Source organism: Triticum aestivum, chromosome 7A (assembly GCF_018294505.1).
Source record: "Triticum aestivum cultivar Chinese Spring chromosome 7A, IWGSC CS RefSeq v2.1, whole genome shotgun sequence".
NCBI lineage: Eukaryota > Viridiplantae > Streptophyta > Magnoliopsida > Poales > Poaceae > Triticum > Triticum aestivum.
Window position 1 is genome coordinate 735,866,469 of NC_057812.1, and position 25,758 is coordinate 735,892,226.

General features: G+C 43.5%; 1 protein-coding gene across 2 annotated transcripts; it reads right to left on the reverse strand.

The window, feature by feature from the left end:
- Window positions 1-19,650: 19,650 nt before the first annotated feature.
- On the reverse strand, window positions 19,651-24,278 carry LOC123149840 (phytoene synthase 1, chloroplastic). 2 transcript variants are annotated; one of them, XM_044569582.1, is made up of 7 exons: window positions 24,030-24,278; window positions 23,243-23,931; window positions 23,074-23,124; window positions 22,310-22,482; window positions 21,422-21,657; window positions 20,425-20,617; window positions 19,651-20,225 (listed from the first exon to the last, which is right to left on the reverse strand). In XM_044569582.1, exons 2-7 carry the CDS (start codon window positions 23,709-23,711, stop codon window positions 20,052-20,054), a joined length of 1,296 nt encoding a protein of 431 aa, XP_044425517.1. In that variant the 5' UTR covers window positions 23,712-23,931; window positions 24,030-24,278; the 3' UTR covers window positions 19,651-20,051. The 2 variants fall into 2 exon arrangements, with proteins under 2 accessions (XP_044425517.1, XP_044425518.1); XM_044569583.1 differs by having other exon boundaries at window positions 23,243-23,942; window positions 24,030-24,263.
- Window positions 24,279-25,758: the final 1,480 nt, after the last annotated feature.

Genomic DNA, 25,758 nt, shown 5'->3' on the forward strand with positions numbered 1-25,758 from the left:
GCTTGTCACTAATGGGCTTCTTCTTCAATGGGCAAGATCTAACATGATGCCCTTCTACTTTGCACTTGAAGCAAATAATCTTGGCCGAATTCTTGACTTGTTCTTGGCCCTTCTTCTTGATCATCTTGGACTTCTTCTTCTTATTGGAGTTGAATCCAAGTCCACCTTTGTCATTGGGGGATTTTTGCACACTCAAGATATTGTTGAGTGTGGATTTCCCTTCATGACTCTTTTCCAAGTCTTTCTTCAAAGAAGTGACTTGGGCCTTGAGCTCTTTGATTTCCTCTACATGGTTAGTCTCAACACAAGTACTAGAGGAAGTATAAGCTTCATCGTTAGAGCAACAAGGCAAGAAAAGCAATTCATCACAAGATGTACCAGCATTGTGAGTAGATGAATTACAAGGACTAGCACATGGCAATATAGCATTTTGACTATAAGTAGTGCTAGTATCCACATGAGGCTCACTAGATGTTACCTTAGCAAGCATGGCCTCATGAGCTAATTTTAGCACATTATGGGATACTAGGAGATCATCATGAGAGCTTGTGAGCTTTTCATGGTTTTCTTCCAATTTCCCATAATTGCTAGATAGCAACTCAAGTTAAGCCCGAAGCTCGACATTCTCCTTCAAAATGGATGCTTCACAAGAGATAGAGTTAGTAGCACAAGCATCATCATTAACAACAAGAGGAGAAGACAAATTGGCAAGCTCTTTAGAATATGAAGCTTTAAGTTGAGCATGAGACTCGGTGAGTTTGATGAGCTCACTCTTAATGACCCTTGAGCCATTTTCGAGGTGCTCAAAGTCCTCAAGGAGTTTAGCATGCACAACTTCAAGCTCCTCATTTTTAGTTTCAAAATCATTGGCCACCTCAAGAGCTCTATCACGAGATTCCCTCACTCTAGATAATTCTAGAGCAAAAGTCTCCTCAAGAGATTCCTTGGTGGTTTGTTCAAGTTCAAGAGCTTGAGAGAGGTCCGCAATTTCATTTGCGTAATCACGCTCATAACCTTCCATTTTATCAATGGTGACCTCATGCTCCTCAAGACGAGATTCCAACTCATCAATATACTTCTTGCCCTCAGTGGCAATGGACATGATTTCCATGAAGTTGGAACGAGCAATTTTATTTTTATGAAGAGCTTTAAAAACTAGTTCCTCCTTAATTTTTAAGGAGGCAACATTGTCATTCTCTTCATCATTATCCTCATCATCATTAGCATCAGCATCATGATCAAGAGACATATTGGGTTTCAAAGTAGGAGATACCTTTGAAGCCTTAGCCATAAGCCAAAAAGCAATAGATGATGATGTAGGATCCCTTGAAGCACCATTTAAAAACACATCTTGTTCCATGGAGTGTTGGGTTTCCTCTACATTGTTAGCACAACAACTCGAGAAAATAGATACATTTTTATCATGGCAACAAGGCATAGCAAGCATATCATCATGAGATTTAGTCAAGCAATTTCTACATGATATGCAAGAACTATCAACACAAGCATCTGAGACATTTGGAGTGCTCGAAGTGCTAAAGTACAAAGATGGAACATTGCAACAAGATAGTGATGAAGAGTCATCAACGATAGGTACACTATCATCATTGCAATGACCAACACTACTCACCATAACATTACCTTGTGGCAATCCACATGTAGGTGAAGTAGAAGAAGTTGAGAAGACTATACAGCCGGATGTGGAGGGGGAACAATCATCCCCACAAAACTTGGACACGCCATATTTATCTTGAAGCTTTGTCCACAACTCATGAGCATCCCGGAACGGCATGAGTTGAAATATAACTACATTGCTCAAAGCATCGAAAATCACATTAGAAGCTTGAGCATCGAGATAAGAGTTTTTCTCATCCTCTAAAGATAATCTTTGGGGATCCTTCGGAGGAGAAAAGCCCATATCTACAATTCGCTCTAAATTTGGGTCGATGACCCTAAAGAGATTAAGCATGCGAATTACCCAAACATCAAAATTTGTGCCATCGAAACTAAGAGTGTCAGAGAATCCTAATCCCCTAGTGTACATCCTTACTCTCTAGGCGGTTAAGCCCTATAAAGAGAGACGAGGCTCTGATACCAATTGAAAGATCGTGGATGTCGCCTAGAGGGGAGGGGGTGAATAGGCGTTTTAAAATAATTACGGTTTAGGCTTGAACAAATGCGGAATAAACCTAGCGGTTAATTTGCCAAGCACAAAGCCTAAAACAACTAGGCTCACCTATGTGCACCAACAACTTATGCTAAGAAAGATAAGCAACTATGTGATAGCAAGATATATGACAAGAAACAATATGGCTATCACAAATTAAAGTGCATAAGTAAAGGGCTCGGGTAAGGGATAACCGAGGCACGAGGAGACGACGATGTATCCCGAAGTTCACACCCATGCTGATGCTAATCTCCGTTTGGAGCAGTGTGGAGGCACAATGCTCCCCAAGAAGCCACTAGGGCCACCGTAATCTCCTCACGCTCTCGCACAATGCAAGATGCCGTGATTCCACTAAGGGACCCTTGAGGGCGGTCACTAAACCCGTACAAACGGCAACCCTTGGGGGCGGTCACCGAACCCGTACACTTTGGCAACCCTTGGGGGCGGTCACCGGTACCCGTCAAATTGCTCGGGGCGATCTCCACAACCTAATTGGAGACCCCGACGCTTGCCCGGAGCTTTGCACCACAATGATTGAGCTCTGAACACCAACAACCGTCTAGGGAGCCCAAGCACCCAAGAGGAACAAGCTCAAGGGTACCAAGCACCCAAGAGTAATAAGCTTCTCAACTTGTAACTTCCACGTATCACGTGGAGAACTCAAACCGATGCACCAAATGCAATGGCAAGGGCACACGGAGTGCCCAAGTCCTTCTCTCTCAAATCCCACCGAAGCAACTAATGCTAGGGAGGAAAATGGGAGGAAGAACAAGAAGGAGAACACCAAGAACTCCAAGATCTAGATCCAAGGGGTTCCCCTCACATAGAGGAGAAAGTAATCGGTGGAAATGTGGATCTAGATCTCCTCTCTCTTTTCCCTCAAAAACTAGCAAGAATCCATGGAGGGATTGAGAGTTAGCAAGCTCGAAGAAGGTCAACAATGGGGAAAGAACACGAGCTCAAAGGATAAGGTTCAATGGGGAAGAAGACCCCCTTTTATAGGAGGGGGAAAATCCAACCGTTATGTGATCAGCCCGCACATGAGCGGTACTACCGTTCCACGAGCGGTACTACCGCTCAGGTGGAAGAAACAGGGAAAAGGAGCAACAAAACATGAACCTTGGGGCGGTAGTACCGCAGGAGACAGCGGTACTACCACTGGGTTCAGCGGTACTACCGCTCCCTTCGGCGGTACTGCCGCATAGAATGAAGGGTAAAGGGAAAGAGGGAACCGGGCGGTACTACCGCGGAGGAAGGGCGGTACTGCCGCTAAGGAGCGGTACTGCCGCTTGTCACTCCTCAGCGGTACTACCGCTGGGTACCACGGTACTACCGCTGGGACCCTGACAAAAACCACACTCAAGAAAACCAGAACTGGCATAAGTTCTGCAAATGAGCTCCGAGTTGAGCAAACTCAAGCTTGTTGGAAACAAGACGACGAGTAGCATCAAAACAGCGACTCATTTGTTTGGACAGATAACACTGAGCAAGCTTTGAATCTTTTGAAGCAGTAGCTCATCTCAGCTCCAGTATTGGCTCTGCCGGACTTCACCAAAACATTCGTGGTGGAAACGGATGCATGTGATACACGAATTGGAGCTGTGTTGCAACAGGGGGGCATCCTATTGCCTTTATGAGCAAATCATTGAGCCCAAGATACCGTGTGTTGTCCAGATATGAAAAGGAATATTTGGCCATTGTGGTAGGCATAGAGCAATGACGCCCATATTTGCAGCATGCAGAATTTGTTATTCAAAAAGACCAGAAAATATTGATTCACCTAGAAGAGTAGCGTTTGTCCACTCCATGGCAGCAGAAGGCATTCACCAAGCTATTGGGTTTGCAATACTGCATCATATATACTAGATGGTATTACTCATGTACACACATATATAGGATTGTGAGGTGCACAAAGCACATCACTCCCCCATAATGGGATATTCCACTAATCTCTCACAAGAGCCAACTAAGATATGACCAAGATTCACAAAGGCTCAACTAACGACACACATGTACATGATGTGCAAACCAACACCGACATACTTTATTGCTCAAGATAATCAAGTTGGAAGCACGACATATACAAACACATGCAAGGAACAAAGCCAAACATGCAAAGGGGCAAGTAACTTTCAATGTAAATAATTTAAGCACGAGTTACCGCAAGGAGGAACATTGGATATAAGATAGAAACTTGATAATCTGAATGACTTGGCTTGAGACAATAAGAATGATGAAGTCCCCTTAATTCTTCATAATGTAGCCAAGTCTCCAATGACCTCCAACATCACCTATTAATCAAGTTTGAGCTTGTTGGGTCCTAAGAGGTTAGTCACAATAGGCTTGGCTACCCAAATGGTTCTTTGCTTCAGACCACTTTGAGTACCAACAAACTTGGCAACCACATTGCCAACCTTATCCTTCCCAAGAGAATAGACATCATCAATAATAATTGGGTTGGATAAGTTACCACTAGTGCATGAAGAAGCGAGGTGACCTTTCTCGCGACATAGGTAGCAACGTCTACTCTTCACTTTCTTCTCACTTGATTTCTCAACTTGATAAGCATTAGCTTGAGTCTTCTTGGGAAGAGGCCTTTCTTCAACTTGAGGTTGAGAATGAGAGTGAACTTGTGGCCGCTTCCCTTGTTGCTTCTCACTAATGGGCTTCTTCTTCAATGGGCAAGATGTAACATGATGCCCTTCTACTTTGCACTTGAAGCAAATAATCTTGGCCGAATTCTTGACTTGTTCTTGGCCCTTCTTCTTGATCATCTTGGACTTCTTCTTATTATTGGAGTTGAATCCAAGTCCACCTTTGTCATTGGGGGATTTTTGCACACTCAAGATATTGTTGAGTGTGGATTTCCCTTCATGACTCTTTTCCAAGTCTTTCTTCAAAGAAGTGACTTGGGCCTTGAGCTCTTTGATTTCCTCTACATGGTTAGTCTCAACACAAGTACTAGAGGAAGTATAAGCTTCATCGTTAGAGCAACAAGGCAAGAAAAGCAATTCATCACAAGATGTACCAGCATTGTGAGTAGATGAATTACAAGGACTAGCACATGGCAATATAGCATTTTGACTAGAAGTAGTGCTAGTATCCACATGAGGCTCACTAGATGTTACCTTAGCAAGCATGGCCTCATGAGCTAATTTTAGCACATTATGGGATACTAGGAGATCATCATGAGAGCTTGTGAGCTTTTCATGGTTTTCTTCCAATTTCCCATAATTGCTAGATAGCAACTCAAGTTGAGCCCGAAGCTCGACATTCTCCTTCAAAATGGATGCTTCACAAGAGATAGAGTTAGTAGCACAAGCATCATCATTAACAACAAGAGGAGAAGACAAATTGGCAAGCTCTTTAGAATATGAAGCTTTAAGTTGAGCATGAGACTCGGTGAGTTTGATGAGCTCACTCTTAATGACCCTTGAGCCATTTTCGAGGTGCTCAAAGTCCTCAAGGAGTTTAGCATGCACAACTTCAACCTCCTCATTTTTAGTTTCAAAATCATTGGCCACCTCAAGAGCTCTATCACGAGATTCCCTCACTCTAGATAATTCTAGAGCAAAAGTCTCCTCAAGAGATTCCTTGGTGGTTTGTTCAAGTTCAAGAGCTTGAGAGAGGTCCGCAATTTCATTTGCGTAATCACGCTCATAACCTTCCATTTTATCAATGGTGACCTCATGCTCCTCAAGACGAGATTCCAACTCATCAATATACTTCTTGCCCTCAATGGCAATGGACATGATTTCCATGAAGTTGGAACGAGCAATTTTATTTTTTATGAAGAGCTTTAAAAACTATTTCCCCCTTAATTTTTAAGGAGGCAACATTGTCATTCTCTTCATCATTATCCTCATCATCATTAGCATCAGCATCATGATCAAGAGACATATTGGGTTTCAAAGTAGGAGATACCTTTGAAGCCTTAGCCATAAGCCAAAAAGCAATAGATGATGATGTAGGATCCCTTGAAGCACCATTTAAAACCACATCTTGTTCCATGGAGTGTTGGGTTTCCTCTACATTGTTAGCACAACAACTCGAGAAAATAGATACATTTTTATCATGGCAACAAGGCATAGCAAGCATATCATCATGAGATTTAGTCAAGCAATTTCTACATGATATGCAAGAACTATCAACACAAGCATGTGAGACATTTGGAGTGCTCGAAGTGCTAAAGTACAAAGATGGAACATTGCAACAAGATAGTGATGAAGAGTCATCAACGATAGGTACACTATCATCATTGCAATGACCAACACTACTCACCATAACATTACCTTGTGGCAATCCACATGTAGGTGAAGTAGAAGAAGTTGAGAAGACTATACAGCCGGATGTGGAGGGGGAACAATCATCCCCACAAAACTTGGACACGCCATATTTATCTTGAAGCTTTGTGCATAACTCATGAGCATCTCAGAACGGCATGAGTTGAAATATAACTACATTGCTCAAAGCATCGAAAATCACATTAGAAGCTTGAGCATCGAGATAAGAGTTTTTCTCATCCTCTAAAGATAATCTTTGGGGATCCTTCGGAGGAGAAAAACCCATATCTACAATTCGCTCTAAATTTGGGTCCATGACCCTAAACAGATTAAGCATGCGAATTACCCAAACATCAAAATTTGTGCCATCAAAACTAAGAGTGTCAGAGAATCCTAATCCCTAGTGGACATCCTTACTCTCTAGGCGGTTAAGCCCTATAAAGAGAGACGAGGCTCTGATACCAATTGAAAGATCGTGGATGTCGCCTAGAGGGGGGGGGGTGAATAGGCGTTTTAAAATAATTACGGTTTAGGCTTCAACAAATGCGGAATAAACCTAGCGGTTAATTTGCCAAGCACAAAGCCTAAAACAACTAGGCTCACCTATGTGCACCAACAACTTATGCTAAGAAAGATAAGCAACTATGTGATAGCAAGATATATGACAAGAAACAATATGGCTATCACAAAGTAAAGTGCATAAGTAAAGGGCTCGGGTAAGCGATAACCGAGGCACGAGGAGACGATGATGTATCCCGAAGTTCACACCCTTGCGGATGCTAATCTTCGTTTGGAGCGGTGTGGAGGCACAATGCTCCCCAAGAAGCCACTAGGGCCACCGTAATCTCCTCGCGCTCTCGCACAATGCAAGATGCCGTGATTCCACTAAGGGACCCTTGAGGGCGGTCACCGAACCCGTACAAACGGCAACCCTTGGGGGCGGTCACCGAACCCGTACACTTTGGCAACCCTTGGGGGCGGTCACCGGTACCCGTCAAATTGCTCGGGGCGATCTCCACAACCTAATTGGAGACCCCGACGCTTGCCCGGAGCTTTGCACCACAATGATTGAGCTCCGAACACCAACAACCATCTAGGTAGCCCAAGCACCCAAGAGGAACAAGCTCAAGGGTACCAAGCACCCAAGAGTAATAAGCTTCTCAACTTGTAACTTCCACGTATCACGTGGAGAACTCAAACCGATGCACCAAATGCAATGGCAAGGACACACGGAGTGCCCAAGTCCTTCTCTCTCAAATCCCACCGAAGCAACTAATGCTAGGGAGGAAAATGAGAGGAAGAAAAAGAAGGAGAACACCAAGAACTCCAAGATCTAGATCCAAGGGGTTCCCCTCACATAGAGGAGAAAGTGATTGGTGGAAATGTGGATCTAGATCTCCTCTCTCTTTTCCCTCAAAAACTAGCAAGAATCCATGGAGTGATTGAGAGTTAGTAAGCTCGAAGAAGGTCAACAATGGGGAAAGAACACGAGCTCAAATGATAAGGTTCAATGGGGAAGAAGACCCCCTTTTATAGGAGGGGGAAAATCCAACCGTTATGTGCTCAGCCCGCACATGAGCGGTACTACCGCTCCACGAGCGGTACTACCGCTCAGGTGGAAGAAACAGGGAAAAGGAGCAAAAAAACATGAACCTTGGGGCGGTAGTACCGCAGGAGACAGCGGTACTACCGCTGGGTTAAGTGGTACTACCACTCCCTTCGGCAGTACTGCCGCACAGAATGAAGGGTAAAGGGAAAGAGGGAACCGGGCGGTACTACCGCGGAGGAAGGGCGGTACTGCCGCTAAGGAGCGGTACTGCCGCACTACTGCCGCAGCGAGGTACCGCACAATCCGACACAGAAAAAGACCCCTCGAATCGACGCGGTAGGGACCTGGTAAGCCAACGGTAGTACTTCTGCGGAGTCACCGCCGGTACTACCGCTGCGGAGTCACCGCCGGTACTACCGCTGCGGAGCGGTACTGCCGCTTGTGACTCCTCAGCGGTACTACCGCTGGGTACCACGGTACTATCGCTGGGACCCTGACAAAAACCACACTCAAGAAAACCAGAACTGCCATAACTTTTGCAAATGAGCTCCGAATTGAGCAAACTCAAGCTTGTTGGAAACAAGATGACGAGTAGCATCAAAACAGCGACTCATTTGTTTGGAGGTTATAGTAAGAAGAGGCAAGGGAGGTATGCCAACAAATAGAGGAGAGAAACCTCCAACCGAGAAGAACCGGCAAAAACCTCCAACATCGAAAACATCATAGAAGATGCGAGTGGACTCCGTTTTCGATGAACTTGAGCTTGTCACCAAGATGACCATAAGCTCCAAAACTCACAAAGAGAAGAACCAAACAAGAACCAATAAAGATGATGCAAGGATGCAATGGTTTGAGCTCTCTATGAACGATACGATCAAGCTACTCATTGAGAGCCCCCCTTGATAGTACGGCAATCGATCCTATAACCCGGTCTCCCAACTACCATCATGAGACCGGTAAAATAGAAAACCTACCAAGGGAAAACCTTTGCCTTGCACATGGTCCACTTGAGCTAGATGATGACGATCTTGACTCCCTCAAGTTGGACCACCTTTCTTGATTGTGTTGGCTCGATGAAGACTAGTTGATTGCTCCCCCATACTCCACTATGGGTGAGCCTTTCTTCCGCACATCTTCACAAGTCCATTGTCACCACAATGGACGGCAAGCTTCAAGCATTTGATCTCTTCGTGATGCTCCACTTGAACTTGCACACTGCAACCTTTCTTGATTGTGTTGAGTCGATGAAGACTAGTTGATTGCTCCACCATACTCTACTATGGGTGAGCTACTCTTCCGTAACCTAACCCCACAAAGAACCCTTACGAAGACCATGGGTTAGTACACAAAGCGTAATTGACAATGCTTACCGTACCATGGGATCACTTGATCCCTCTCGGTACATCTTCTACACTTTGTGGGTTGATCAACTTGATTCACTCTTTAACTTAGTCTTGATCAACCTCTCACAAGACCAATCTTTAGGTAATTTCTTGAATAGCACCTTGGTCGACACAAACTCTCCTTGAAACCAACACATGTACTCCAAGAAAAGCCTATGGACAAAACCTTCAAATATAACTCAAGGCAACCATTAGTCCATAGAGATTGTCATCAATTACCAAAACCAAACATGGGGGCACCGCATGTTCTTTCAAGCGGTGCATGATAGAGCGAGGAGTTGCGGTCTTCTCGCGGGTCATGTCTAGCTCGCGAGATCTTGATAGTGGTGGGGTTGGTCGGCGTGGCAGCGACCATCCAACTCGTACCTTTTTTTCCTCCGGCTCCGCCTTCGTATTGGGGTTGTGCCTGCCTCATCATTCGGTTGCTACACAGCAACGTTTAGGACACAATCGCTTCGACCACTCTCTCCTACAATGGCATAACCGGAGTAATTACTAATTAATTGCATCACATAAATCCGGTTTCATTAGCATAATCATTGCATAACCAGCCATGAATGTCCCTTCTTTATCAGGGTTTATTCTCTTTGATTATTTTAGCACTCGTGTGCCCATAGTATTTTTTTTAATTAGAGCAAAACCAGCATTTTCTCTTCTATTGGCATGTGACCGCATTTTTTTCAATTATAGCCAACTGCCATATTATCTTTGGCACATGCAAGCTACCACCGGCAATAATTTAGGGAGTCCATCATTGTGCTCATGATTCTGGAGACAACTTCCTTATTATCAGACAGCCTCCTTTTTTTCAGGCAACCTAGAGACATATAAAAACAGGTGTGATTTAGTATAATGTTCCAAGGTGGGACTATTTCTATCATAATTGCAAGCTATCTGAGTTGGTTTTGTCCATCGGCACAACAGGGAAGACCCATAGTCCAGTTCCCTTCCGACTTAAATTATTTGCTACTCGTCCGTCTGACAAAAAGGTAAATGTGTGGTAGGCCCAGTTTGGCGCACCTGGGGACAAACAAAAAAATCAGGAACTAAGTGCGGAACGGACGGAACAAAATCAATACGTATAATTTTGCTTTTCTTGAGCCAGCTGCATGGAAGCTACTATATGATGCTATTTTCGTGAAATAGCGCATGGGACGCACAATAGTTCGCGTCTGGGCCAGCCCACTGGTAGACACCAAAGCAACCTGTGTTCTAAGGCGCGGGTAAAAATAAATAAAACGGCGTGTTGAACGATCGAACTCATGACATCAAAGTCCCGACTAGGTGCTACTGGCCACTAGAACAAGCGCGTAAGGCTAAACAATTAACAACAACAATATTAAGAACACACTGCAGCGTCAGAATCTTTTTTTTCTTAAATATGAATCGCCAAATACTGTGGGAAACGTGATTTTTTTTAATTCTGAAAAGCTTTTTGAATATTCCATACATTTTTCGAAGAACATGAAGAAATATTGAAACAGGGTCATTTTCTGAAATTCACAAGCATATTTTGAGAACATGAACCTCATATAAAAACACGAACATTTTGTAAATTTGTCAACAAATTTTTAAAATGGGAACATGTTTTGAACATTCAAAACAACTATATCAAATGAGTTTTCTTCAACATGGACATTATTTTGAATTTGCGAACATTTCTGCATTTGAAACATTTTTTAAAATGCAATTTTTATATCTAGAACAATTTTGGAAAACACAAGTATTTTTCCAAAAATTAGAACATTTTTTGAATTTTGGAAAAAATGAAACGAGAAGGAAAAAATTAAATTTCAAAAAAAGTTAAAAGAGAAAAGGAATTTTGAAATTCTGAATATTTTTCGAAAATTTCAACAATAATTCAAATTCTGAACCATTTTTTTTGAAAATAATGAATTTACAGAAAGAGGAAAAAGAAAAGTAAACTTGGAAGGGAACAAAGAAAAAAGAAACAGGTAAGAAAAAGATTTTTTGACCATTTGGATGATGTAGCTTTATGTTGTGCTTTGAATTGAACCACGCATTGGGTTTTTAGAATATACTTGTAAATATACGTGCATTGCACATTAGAACTTGGATAACAACCAAAGATTAGCATACTGTTATGGTATATATTAGAATAGGTAAGTGAAAATTTTGAAGCAGATGCATAAAGTATAAGATTCAAAATTGGGTAAATTACACCAACCTTGTTTTGTCCAAGTGGTATCTTTTATCTCATATTGCAGTTTTTAATAGAAAATAACAAGAATAGCTAGTGTTGCATTTGGAAAGATAAATGTGACTATGAAGGTACCTTTGTGGCCTTGAACACAAAGAAATAACTACCAATTAAAAATAAATGATAGTTTTGTTAGAAAAATAAGTGGGGAGAGTCTACGTATAGAAGAGTCTAGAAAAAATTAGAAAAGTTTTTTGAGTTTTATGCAAAATGTTCATAGAGTTTAGGTCCAATACTAAACTCTTCTAGATAGTACATGTGGCAAAATCTTGTGTAGTAAGAGAAGATCCAATGGCTAGCAACATCCGGATTTGCCACCTCTCCACCATCGCATCGGCTTCGTCCAACGGCTGATATTCAAAGTTATTCATAGAGTACAAAGATATAGTAGATAATAGATAGATATTGGTATGAGTGATTGGTTTGCTACAAAAAGGAACTCCAAGGAAGGGCTTCTGGAGCCAAATTCAATTTGCTATGCAGTCCTTCATGCTATGGCGGAAGTAGAAGCTGGTGGGCTTGTCATTGAAAATGTTGACTCCTGGAGGAGTGCAACCAAACAGACAAAGGTGGAGTTTGCTTATAGTTATGTCCAGTTACATTTGGTGTCTCTTCTATAATTCTATTAATGGAATCTTGGCAGCCCTCATGTTAACTTTAAAAAAAGTTTAACCTTAGTGTGGGATGTGGAATTCCCTTTCTGTGGTTTAGCTGGTTTTTTTTATGTGTTTTCTGGCGACCTACTCCTTTTATGTTTTTCGTTATTTAACGCAATCTATCTGGTGTTGCAGAGGGTGGAGGGCCTTGTAAAGCTTTCAAAATAAGTTGGGCCTTAGGGTCTTTCCTCCAAAATACACCTAATATTATTTTATTTTATTTTCTCAATCATGTATATACACTACTAAGACAGTATATATGCTCTTATCAAGTGCACAATCGAGCAAACAGATTTGTATAAGGGGGCAGCTACGCGTCTGCCAGGTGATATTTAGAAAACATCCGTCACCTTAGTAGCCGTAGGATCGTGAGCAAACCAACCGTCTGATCTTCTTTCATTGAGCGTGCATCAACCTTTGCAACAAAGCTTGTGTTGCGCTCCCGCCGAACCTTTTTTTTCTGAAACAAAGCATGTGCTTCAGAAACAAGATTTCTGTTATAGGAAAAAAAAACCTTTGCTCTTGCCCCGTTGCAACAAACGTAGCGTTGTGCCCTCGTCCCCTTGGCAACAAGAGGTCTGTTGCACAAACAAAAAAATCCCCTTCACACCAATGTCATCAAATGTCTGACGGGCATTTTAACCTTTTAAGTATAGATTATGTTGTAGAATTTTCTGCAACAAAGAGCATGTTGCAGAAACGTCTGTAGATTTTTTTGCAACATAGTTTGTTATATAATATTTTCCGCAACAAAGATCGTGTTGCGGAAACATCTATAGAATTTTATTTACAACAGAATTTGTTATAGAAATATTTTCTGCAACAAAGATCATAGGTGATGCTGCGGAAATATCTGCAAGACAAATACTATTGTAAAAATATTTGTAACAGAAGGTGTGTTGCGGAAAACATTTGTAACATATGTCATGTTGCAGAAAATAATTTTGCGCCTCGTTTTGTTGCAAAACTAGATGCGTCGTAAACAATTGCAACACCACATTTGTTTCTGAAACATAGCCTCTATTTCGAAAGCGTATTCGATAAAAGACGACATGCAAGCCTTCATTTGGATGCGTGTCATGAAGCGAAGGTGGCGGACGCGGCCACTACGATCCGCCGGATGACGGCAAGCTTTTCCCTTTGTATAAGGGTAGTGGAAAAAGATTGTCGGCGTGGACCTTTCAAGCTTTTTTTTGCGGGGATGGACCTTTCAAGCTGTACTCTCATATAATAATAAGACATATGACCAGGCCTTGTACACAATTTAAATCCCTAGATTCCCTTTTGTGAATATTGGAACTTGTAAAGCAATTATTTTTCTTATGTCGTCATAGAACTTTCAGGCTTGTAACATAAAAGGAGATATATGGCCAGACGTTGTCCACCATTTTAATCTGTGTAGGTTCCCCTTAAATTTTAGAACCACGATTTGGCATCGTTAGGTTGAAACAACGTATTAAACGTTCCCATGAAGTTTATGTTTACCTTTTTTGTTAGGTTTGTGTGGCCATCACGACATCATGCCAACGGCGAACGAAGCATTATACAAAATAAACATTTCATGATTCTTTGATCTTGTGTGGATGCCGCATTCTATCTTTATATAGTCGTTCTTCTGGCTTCTATGTCCATGTGTTTGGTGATCTTTCTGGTTTGGCAGCTTACCTTGCGACGGTCGCAACCAAAGATTTTATGTTCCCACTCCTTGAGGTGAGAGGCACATGAGCTTCTTTGAAAGCCTCGGAAGAGGTGTATTTGACAAATTTAGGTTCTCACTCTTTGGCGTCGACCAAGTAAAACCTAATGATGGCAATTTTACCTATGGGCATGGGCACCCCACTCGCATGGGTATGGTATGGGCACATATTTATGCCCATAGTCAGTACCCAAACTCTACCCGACTAGTCATCGGTAGGGCAAGGGTACGATTTTGTGCCCATGGGTATGCCCAGACCCTTCCCGGTTATCTTTGGGTATACCTGCCCACGGGAAATCCGGCCCGGCCCGGCTCAAAATAGCCCGACCCGGCACGGTCTGGTCTTACCCACGGGCCGAGCTTGGGCCTAGGTTTTGAGCCCGAATGACATGGCAGGACGGGTTTGGGCTTGACATATGTGCGTCTTAGGGAAGAGGCCCGATCTGAGGCCCGAGGCGCGGCGGGCTTTTCCACTGATGGGCCAGGCTTGGGCTTGAAATCTAGGCCCAAAGGCCGGGTTCAGGCCTAGGTTTTCTGATGCGAGCTTTTTCAGGCCCGGCACGGCCCGAGTTACAGCCAGGTATATCTTTGGGCCTTATGTGTAGTAAACACTAAGGTACCTAATGTTTCTATATATTAGGTTGCATTTCCCACCCACATCCTCCTCCCAATAATCAATTCTCCAACCATGGAAATCTCTTAGTGGCTGGTGCCTCCATCAAACATTGGACTAGCATTTACAGCACCATCTTTTGATGTTGTGTTGATCTTCCCAATGCGTACCAATCGGGCACATATACCCATAGGGCATGGACATGGATATTTACCTGATGGGTAGGTTCGGGCAGATTTTACGCCATCAGAAACATGAGTATGAGTATGGGATTATTTTACATGCACCATACCCTTCCCATTGACATCCTTAGTAAAACATATGAGTCAGGTTAACAAAAAATGTACATGTCTGGTCTTTTGTATTATTGTCATTGGAGACCTGGAGGGGCATCAAAATGTGAATTAAGATATGTTGCTTCAAAAGGAACTTGATGAAGCCTGCAATTTTCCTTGGCTTTATTTTTGGACGCGGCAATATCTCATATGACTAAGAATTGTCTATTTTTTGGTCGATTTTGCAGGTTTGTTCATACAGATTAAGAAAAATATTCACCAGTCATAACATTATATTTATCTAGTAAAACTAGAATGGATATTTTCCGACCAAACATCACACCGAAGGGCCTCAGATGGCATTCGTTCTAAAATTCATATAGTTCCCGGATTCGGTCATGGATAGAGATAGTTCTCTTTGTGTTAGACTACGGGTTTGGTTTTGACATTATACCATCATGTTCAGAATTATATTGAGTTCAATCAGAGATTTTCCAGATAATACCACAGAGAGTTCGAGGATATACTACACAACCATTTTTTCAACTCATAAAACCATGCACTGGCTAACGACACACATGCAGACTTGAGGGGCATTAGGCAAGTCATAGTGGGGAGTAACTTAGACTAGTAACATGTATATGTTACTAGTCTATTTTAGTATTTCACAGTGGGTAGTGTCATAGCTATGATAACCTAGAGAGCTTCATTTATTACTTTGTAGAGTCACTTTACATTAGGAACCACTATTAGAGATGCATTGGACATGAATTTGTTGAATGAAAGCCTGCCAAATGACAATGCTATTATACGGTTGCTAACTATTGGTTAGGTCCTTCCTATAACTTGCAAATCTAATAGCTAAAATAATTTAGATGATGTGGCTTAAAGTTGTTCTTTGAATTGAACAATACATTGTGTTTTTATAATATACTAGCACATATGTCCGTGCATTGCAATGAAAGAGATATTTTTTTCCCGAGAAGCAGCTAGAAAGATAATTGATTTGTCCACCAAAAATTGTCTCCGCAGCAGTGCGTGATAGAGCGATGAGTTGCGGTCTTCTCGCGGGTCATGTCTAACCCACGAGATCTTGATAGTGGTGGGATTGGTCGGCGTGGCAGAGGCCATCCAACTAGTACCTTTTTTTCCTCCGGCTCCACCTTCGTATTGGGGTTGTGCCTTCCTCATCATTTGGTTGTTGGGCGGCAACCTTTAGGACACAGTCGCTTCAACCACTCACTCCTACAATGGCATAACCAGAGTGATTACTAATTAATTGCATCGCATAAATCCGGTTTCATTAGGATAATCGTCGCATAACTAGGCATGACTGTCCCTTCTTTATTAGGGTTTATTCTCTTTGATTATTTTAGCACTCACGTGCCCATAGTTTTTTTAATTGGAGCAAAACCAACATTTTCTCTTTTATTGGCATGTGACTGCATGTCTTTTCAATTATAGCCAACCGCCATATTCTCGTTGGCACATGGAAGCTACCACCAGCAATAATTTAGGGAGTTCATCGTTCTGCTCATGATTCTCGAGACAACTTCCTTATTATCAGACAACCTCCTTTTTTCAGGCAACCTAGAGACATATCAAAACATGTGTAATTTAGTATAAAGCTCCAAGGTGGGACTATTCCTATCATAATTTCAAGCTGGATGAGTTGGTTTTGTCCATCGGCACAACAGGGAAGGACCATAGTTCAGTCCCCTCCTGACCTAAATTATTTGCTGCTCATCTATCTGACAGAAAGGTAAATGCGTGGTAGGCCCAGTTCGGCGCACCTGGGGACAAATGTAAAAAAATTCGGGAACTAAGTGCGGAACGGACGGAACAAAATCAATACATATAATTTTGCTTTTCTTGAGCCAGTTGCATGAGAGCTACTATATGGTGCTATTTTCATGAAATAGCGCATGGGACACACGACAGTTCGTGTCTGGGCAACCCACTGGTTGACACCGAAACGACCTGTGTTTGTAAGGTGCGGGTAAAAATTAAAAAAAAACAGCGCGTTGAACGATCAAACTGATGACATCAAAGTCCCGACTAGGTGCTGCTAGCCACTAGAACAAGCGTGTACTGCTAACCAATGAACAATGAGAATATTTAAGAACACATTGCAGTGTCAGAATTGTTTTTTTTCTAAAATATGAATTGTCAAATACTCTTGGAAACGTGATTTTTTTTAAATTCCAATTATTTGAACATTCCGTACATTTCTCGAAGAACATTGGAAAATATTGAAATAGGGTCATTTTCTGAAGTTCACAAGCATGTTTTGAGAACATGAACCTTATATAAAAACACGAGCATTTTTTAAATTTGTGAAGAATTTTTGAAACTGGGAACATGTTTTGAACATTCAGAACAACTATATCAAATGAGTTTTCTGAAACACGGACATTATTTTGAATTTATGAACATTTTCTCGCATTTGGAACATTTTTTAAATTGCAATTTTTAAATCTAGAATTTTTTGGAAAACACAAGTGTTTTTTTACAAAAATGGGAACATTTTTTGAATTTTGACACGAGAAGAAAATTTAAAAGTTAAAAAACAATTAAAAGAGGTATAGAATTTTGAAAGTCTGAATATGTTTCGAAAATTTGAACAACAATTCAAATGCTGAACATTTTTTGAAAATTATGAATTTACAGAAACAAGAAAAAGAAAAATTAATTTGGAAGGGAAAAAAGAAAAAAGAAACAGGAAAGAAAAAGATTTTTTTTAACATTTGGATGATGTAGCTTTATGTTGTGCTTTGAATTGAACCACACCTTGGGTTTTTAGAATACACTTGTAAATTTACGTGCATTGCACGTTAGAACTTGGATAACCAGCAAAGATTAGCATACTGTTATGGTATATATTATAATAGGTAAGTGAACATTTTGAAGCAGATGCATAAAGTATAAGATACAAAACTTGGGTAACATAAACCAGCCTTGTTGTGTCCAAGTGGTATCTTTTTATGTATCTCATATTGCAGTTTTTAATAGAAAATAACAAGAATAGCTAGTGTTGCATTTGGAAAGATAAATGTGACTATGAAGGTACCTTTGTGGCCTTGAACACAAAGAAATAACTACCCATTGAAAATAAATGATAGTTTTGTTAGAAAAAGACGTGGGGAGAGTCTACATATAGAAGAGTCTAGAAAAAAATTAGAAAAGTTTTTTTGAGTTTTATGCAAAATATTCGTAGAGTGTAAGCCCAATACTAAACTCTTCTAGATAGTACATGTGGCGGAAAATTGTGTAGTAAAGAGAAGATCCAATGGCTAGCAACATCCGGATTTGCCACCTGTCCACCATCGCATCGGCTTCGTCCAACGGCTGATATTCAAGTAATTCATAGAGTACATAGTAGTACAGATATAGTAGGTGTGATTAATTGGTTTGCTACAAAAAGGAACTCCAAGGAAGCGCTTCTATGCAGTCTTTCATGCTATGGCGGAAGTAGAAGCTTGTTGGCTTGTCATTGAAAATGTTGAATCCTGGAGGAGTGCAACCAAACAAACGAAGGTGGAGTTTGCTTATAGTTAAGTTCAGTTACATTTGGTGTCCCTTCTATAATTCTATTAATGGAATCTTGGCAGCCCTCATGTTAACTTTTAAAAAAGGTTAACCTTAGTGTGGGATGTGGAATTCCCTTTCTGTGGTTTAGCTGTTGGTGTTTTCTCTTTTTTGTGTTTTCTTGCGACCTGCTCCTTTTATGTTTTTGTTATTTTACGCAATCTATCTGGTGTTGCAGAGGGTGGAGGCCCTTGTAAAGCTTTCAAAATAGGTTGGGCCTTGGGGTCTTTCCTCCAAAATACACCTAATATTATTTTATTTTATTTTGTCGGTCATGCATATACACTACTAAGAAATTATATATGCTCTTATCAAGTACACAATCGAGCAAACATGCACGATTTTTCAAGGCATCATCGTCATCATCACCTATGTTGTGCCTTGATGAGTTTGGAAAAAAAAGGAAAGGGGGGAGCAATGCCCAAGCCACAGAGACAAGCGAGCCGGTGACTGTACTAGGTGCGCCAATTTAATTAGTTATGTTCTCTGGTTTTCCCAATTTCTGGAACCTTTTAGAAGTTTCGGGTACAGTTTTTTTTTCATTGCTGCTTTTTGCAGGATTTTTTTTACTTTCCAAAAAATCCAAATTTTAGAAAATATTCATGTTTAATTTTTCAAAATCTATATTTTTTCCGAAATTTCAATAAATGTTCTCTGATTTGAAAAAAAATCTCGTATTTATAAAATATGCTAACATTTCACAAAAGGGGTTCTTAAGTTTTAAAATATTCATTTTTTAAGAGTAAATAATTTTTGAGTTATTCTAGAAAATCAAAATAGAAACCCCAGAATAACATAGGAAAAGAAAAAAAACAGAGCTAGAGCTCGCTCGCGACTTTGTGTTGCTTTAATTGACCGGCCTACCCAAGCGAAAGTTGTGCATATTAAAATTCAACATGTTCTGAATAAATAGCTAATATTATTATATGATTAATTTTGGAAAGTATAACAGATATTTTACACCGAAAAGGGTCAGCCTCCGTGATTAATTTTAACCCCCTTTTTTATGTTTTCGCAAAAAACATCTTCTCGCATCCATTCCTCTCCACTTCCTACAAGGCTGCAATCATAAACCAAAAACCTAATCCGGTGTGAAATCTCAGATATTAGTTACTCGCTTGATGCAAGAACAATTCATAGATGACCAATGTTAATTTTTCAATGTCTTGCATAACTGGTTTCCTTTGAGCGGCATGTCCTTACTTTAGAAACAACGTCACATTTTCTCAGTTTTGCATTCCAAACCATATTATTCGAATATATATGCTTACAGAATAACATACATGTTTCCCGAATTCGGGACCAACAACGAGTATATATATACATGTTGTTCTGTCTTCAAAGGCACATGTTCTAGAATAATAATATACATGCAAACATTTGGTCTTCATCTCGGTTGGCTGCAGTGTTCTTCTCCCTTCCTTTGCCAGAACTTCATGTCATGCCTACAACATTGATCACTGAGGATTGTACTGATCGATTCGCCGCATTGTTTGGCCAACTAACTGGATGCAGAGCTCCAAGGCAGATGTCGCCACACTGCCATGTTTCATTCTATCTAGCCTAACCTGACCATCTTCATCTTGCTTTGTTCTTTCTTCTAGGTCTGGTTATTTCTCAGTGAATACGGTAAGAGCAGCGATCTCCCGTACGCGACAGGGAGCGCAAGCACCTTTTTCGCCTTCCCAACATAGGCCCTCTTGGTGAAGTTGTTGTAGTCATTCGCTTCGATCTCGTCAAGGATCTGCCGGTACAACAACAGAGAGGCCCAAACCTGCAATTGCAATGCAATGCAAAACCATATTATCTTCCATTTGAGCCCCTAATTTTTTTCAATGATTATTATACCAAGGGTGGGGGGAGGCGACCCCCCACGAACTACACGTAGCATCATTTTTGCTACTGATAATTAACAATGATGTGAGATCAATATGTAGTTTTGTTTCACATTCAAGTCGTGGCTGGGCACTTACCGGCCACCGGCTCTCCTTCCTAAGCTCAGTCACCCCTCGCTCCGCCTCCTCGAAGAACATCCTCGCCCTCTTGATCTGCCTCTTCATGAATTTTCTCCACTTGTCGGTGACGACTCCTTTGAAGATGTCTTCATCGGAGAGCCCTGCCTCCGCAAGCTCGTCTTGCGGCAAATATATCCTTCCTCTTCTTGCACTGGGAAATTATTCGAAACACCAAAAAATTCAGGATAGTGCTATCTCGAAATGTCCATATCATGATTTTACAAGGGATGGGCATGGGGATGGGGATGCTGGGGTGCATGGCGTGCTTGTCTGGTTCCTGGTGACGGCCCGCCTGATCTACTGCGTCGCAACTCCGGGCAGTGTCTCGGGGCTGCGGTGCTTCTCTTCCGCCCGTGTCTCCGATGGGGACCTCGCCCTTCGTCACCTTGTACATGCCGTGGTGGAGCGGTACTTCATCTCACTCATTGATGGCGGCGAAGATCGGCGGCATGGCGCTGCGGAGGCTCGCCGCCCGATGCACGGAGATGGACTCGCGCAGGAGGAGGTTGCTGTTTGGCGTCATGGTGACGTCGATGGTAGAGTGGCCAGACAAGGTAGAAGCCTCAATATGATCTGAAGACGGACCTGTGGAAGATGGCGGCGACGACACACGAGTGCGTCTGACCGGATTGTGCCCAGACCCGGTATGTGGCTCGGCTGGGGCTTCCGAATATGTTTCGGTTTCCGGCTTTTGATGTTAGGCTTTGGTGAGTGGTTTGGGTAGTGGCCCAGCTAGCACCCCTTCATCATTTTGGATAGGAGTAGCGGCATGTGTTGTCAAGATGGTGGATTCAGGCTCATTGTTGTAATACTTTGTAAGGTCCTGAGAATAATCAATAAAGTGGCCGTATGCATCTCTCAGATGCAGAGGCCGGGGGTCATGCTCCTTTTCTAAAAAAAATGATTTTACAAGGGAAAACTATTGCATTGTATTGGTAGTGAGTGAGTGGCTTACTCTTCTCCGACATCCCTGAGTATGTTGGTGAGCTGGTTCGCGAGCCCGAGAGCCAGAGCGGCGCCATAGACGCTCTCAGCTGTCGCCTTGGAGTCGGGCGCAATGCCCATCACCGGGACGCTCATCAACCCCACGGTGCCGGCAACATAGTAGCAGTACATGTAGAGCTCGTCAAAGTTCTTGTACCTCGCCTTCTTGAGGTCCGTCCGCATCCCGTCGATCATGTCCTTGAAGGGCTGGCATATGTAAAAGTAATTGGTCATTTAGAAAATCAATAATATTTTTCATAAGTAGTAGTGCTAAGAACGACCAAGACCTTTTTTTTACAATGCAAGGCAGGATCACTGCCGATTTCACTATGAGAAAAAGAAAAGAAATAGAGAGTAACGCGGTTTATATGGGAAATTAGGCCGAAAACCACAAAGCCCAGTAAAAAAGAGTGACCAGGTACATTTTCATGATGTATAATTCAGGTCTGGAGTTACTTGGACTCTCCCTGATTTCATTTCTCCTTCTACATCATTTCCAAGTTCCTGTTTGTTCTAGGTATGCTCGGGAATAATACTTACTGAAAAGTTCTCCCTATAATTTCCCCACTTTGATTAAACATATCTTTGACCAGACGATTCCCACTATAGCGTCTAGTCAACAGGATAAGCCCCCACTACAATGTGTGAAAAGTTCATACGGCTCAACAACAGCATCAGAGACTAACCAAAGGCCGACAAACGAAACAATTTTGACCAATCATCGACTTTCCGGTCATCTTGCACTGAGATTGTGAGGTCTAGGGGCAATTTGATGCTGACAGGGAATATCCACCACCACTCTGTTCTACCAGAATCATACAATGTGGACTGAACAATTATGCACCGGCTAAGCTGATACCTGAATATCTATGGGGAACTTGGTGATGGTGTCAGAGAGCGCGGCGTCGAGCATGTCGTAGGGGCGCCCGGCGAAGAGGTCCTCCAGCCTCCTCTCCCACCGGTCCAGCGCCTGCGGCGTGATGTGCGACGCGTTGGGACCGTCCACCAGCTCGTCTGTCCTCCTGCACCATACTGAACAATGATGCTATACATCAGATTCTGAAAGTGATTGATGCCTAGAGTATATCTCATTTAGAACTGACGGTACCCTCAGATTCATGTCCCCAGGCAATTTGAGGAATATGTTCTTGCAACCTTTTCTCGTGTACTTTGATCCTATTGAAGCCATTTAGCCAACAAAAAGCCTAATTTGATGCTTCCACACATAATGGCATATAAAAAAGTGTTATACGAACCCTTTATTCTTCACTGACTATACTACGTATATAGGAGTATCTGTAAACACATAGCATGCAAGTTCAGCAATGTTTCTATTTGCCATTATTCGCATCCAGAACTAGTTCACACCATTAACTTTAAAGTGGCCAATTTTCTTGGGGAGTGTTGAAGATTCTTGCAAGTTGCTGTTAAATACAATATGTAGCAATTTAACTGATGCAAAATGTGGGCATGCCCTTTCTGACGGTCTGAAGTGAGAATGAAACTAGCTGAATTTTCAGTCACATTACTGACACTAACTAACACTGTGTGACACATACTGATACCACAACAGGGGAGCAACAATGGAGGGTCCAAACCAGGCATGGTGAATTTTCAGATTACCGTAGATGGCCCATATGGCGCGCCGCCGCTCCTCGGTCATCAGCAAGGTCCCTGCCATGCACGACCAGACATGAACGAGTGAGCTCCATGATCACCGGAACACCGGCTTGGCACGCAGCCTGCCACCATGGCTCAAGAAAAACAGAGTATCCACGAAGGAGTGGCGTACCGAGGTAGAAGGTCTTGGCGTACTCCTCGCAGATCTCGCCGCAGCGGGCGTAGGCCTCCCCGAGCCCGCCGCGCGGCGCGTCCAGCTCCCTGGCGACGGCTGGCGGCGCCTGCTGCTGTTGCTGCGAGGGGCGCAGCTGGCGCTTGAGCAATGCCGCCTGCTTCACCACCACGTCGTACACCTTCTGCTCCGACGAGACGACGGCGACGGCGGCGTCGCCTCCGGGGCTGACGGTGAGGCTGGAGTACACCGGCGACGCCGCGCTCCGGCCGCCCGCCTCCCCCGGCTCGCCGACGCCGAGGCAGCCGTACTTGAGCGAGCAGAGCACCCAGCGCGGCCTCTGCTGTTTCTTCTTGGGTAGCAGGCGGGAGCACTGGAAGCCGTCCCGCGCGGCGCCATCACCGGCGGCGGGGCCGGGGGACGAGGCTGCCCCGAGCAGCAGCGTGACGGTGGTGGCCATCTGCTGCATGCGCGCAACGCCAACCCCAAACCGCCGGAGCTCGTCTCCGCCGCGCCGAGGAGGAAACGGAGCTCTGCTCTCCCCTGCAAGGGAGAGAATTGAGGCACGCACCGTGGATGGATTCACCACTCTCGTGTGAGCCGGGGGGAAAGGCGTTCTTGGACACGCACACGCTTTGTATGGGCCGGAGTGGTGGCCGCACTACCGACCACTAGTTTGCCATGCACCCCTGCATATATACTACACAGTGAGTGAGATATAATGGCGACAATTCTCTTGTGCTTGGGCAAAAGGCCTTATGCACGAGGAACGGCTTAGGCCACTCACCTCTTATCAGCACGCCCGCTGCAAGCTCGATCCCTCTACAAGCTCACGGCATATGCCGCCTTAACCTGCGCCAAATCGCCGTCAAACAAGCAGCCGATACACACGTACGGCCAGATCCCGCTGAGAGTGAGCGCGCGTATGTGAATATGCTGCTGCCAAGGTTCCATGCGAGGACAAAGTCCAGTGTCTCCCTCTCTCTGCGTCCAGTGTCCTCTTGCTTCCTCTGCCTTTGAGAGAGAGAGAGAGAGAGAGAGAGAGAGAGAGAGAGAGAGAGAGAAGGGAGACGTGGAGGAGACAATGGCCGGCCGGTGAGATGAGGGGATAGGGTTATCACATGGGCGCGCTGCGGGTGCGTGCCTTGGCGGCCGCTCAGTGGTGACACCTGGAAAGGGATGGATGGACGAATCCGGCCAGGGCGCTCCTACGTGGCGCCTCGCGCCCGGTGACATGGCGTCATGCATTCCTGGCGCCGGTGGTTAAACATGTGTGGGCGGTAGCATCCAAAAAAATCACGTTTGCATTACCATACCTTGTTCTAGTGACAGAACCATCTTGCTTGCATTTGCATGGACTTGGCATACATTTTACTACTACTACCTTCTTAAACAAAAATCTTTTCTTTGAGGCGATGCAAGCAAAAGCTCCGCATCTGTAGGAGTAGTACGTACCATCACCAGTTAACAATGTCGAGTTGACCAAGATAAGATTTCTCTTCAACATTGATGCATGCGTGCATGGGTTACTTCCAAGGAAAATAAAATAGCCACGCGTGGACACACGAGGAGAATGGGTGTGACTCATATGTGGCTCAAAGTTTGGTGTATGCAAGCGTACGTGTCGCATCTGCCCTGCCTTTGTGGGTGTGAGCTGCACTAGCAGCACTAGTGGCTGTTGCTTGCAATATTTGTGTGGTGGAGGGCGTCAAGTAAACGAACCAATCGTGAAATGAACCGATGGAATACGTGTAGGACTCTGCAGAAAGTCTGGATCTGACTCGTGTGAAGCAGCCTAGCTAGCTCCCAAGCCGTCGGAGCACAGTGCATGCCATTATGCATTGCATGTGCTCTCCGGCCCTGTTTCTGCTTTGACCAAAACAGGGCGAACCGTACTATTAGTAGTACCATACATCATGCGTGGGAAGACTATTCCAAGGCTAAACTTTCGTCGCTGAAATCGTAGAGATTACCTAAGCCAATAATAGTAGAACGAAACCATTCGGTGAGATAGGGCATCTTCAACACCGACCCTCAAACCACCCGTAACTGTCTGAACCGCAAGGTCCGGACATATTTTGACATTCAATACGGTCTTGAATCGGCCCCCGCACACACTTTTCCCGCAAACCAGAGACAAACTGGGAGAAGGGTTTTCTAGGCGTCCAGACCGCTGCCACGCTCTTGTCTGACTAATCTGGCCTATCAAAAACCCCTCGGGTGCCCACTCGATTTTCCGCCAGAAGCCAGCTGCCGGCATGCATGCTGCTCTAGAACGATTGCTACGCATTGACGGCGGACTAGAACGCAGGTGGCCACTCTCTCTGGAGCCTGTGTCGCGTCCCCCATGTCTGCGCCTATTTAGTGTCGGACATATGTTTACTGGATGGGACGGGACGGATATATACCACGCTCGTTCAGTGCCTATCATCCATCTTCCATCACTAAACAGGCTCGGGGCTGAGTAACCAACTCTGGCGCCTGCGCATTCGGGACGCTTGGCCTCACCGCATCCA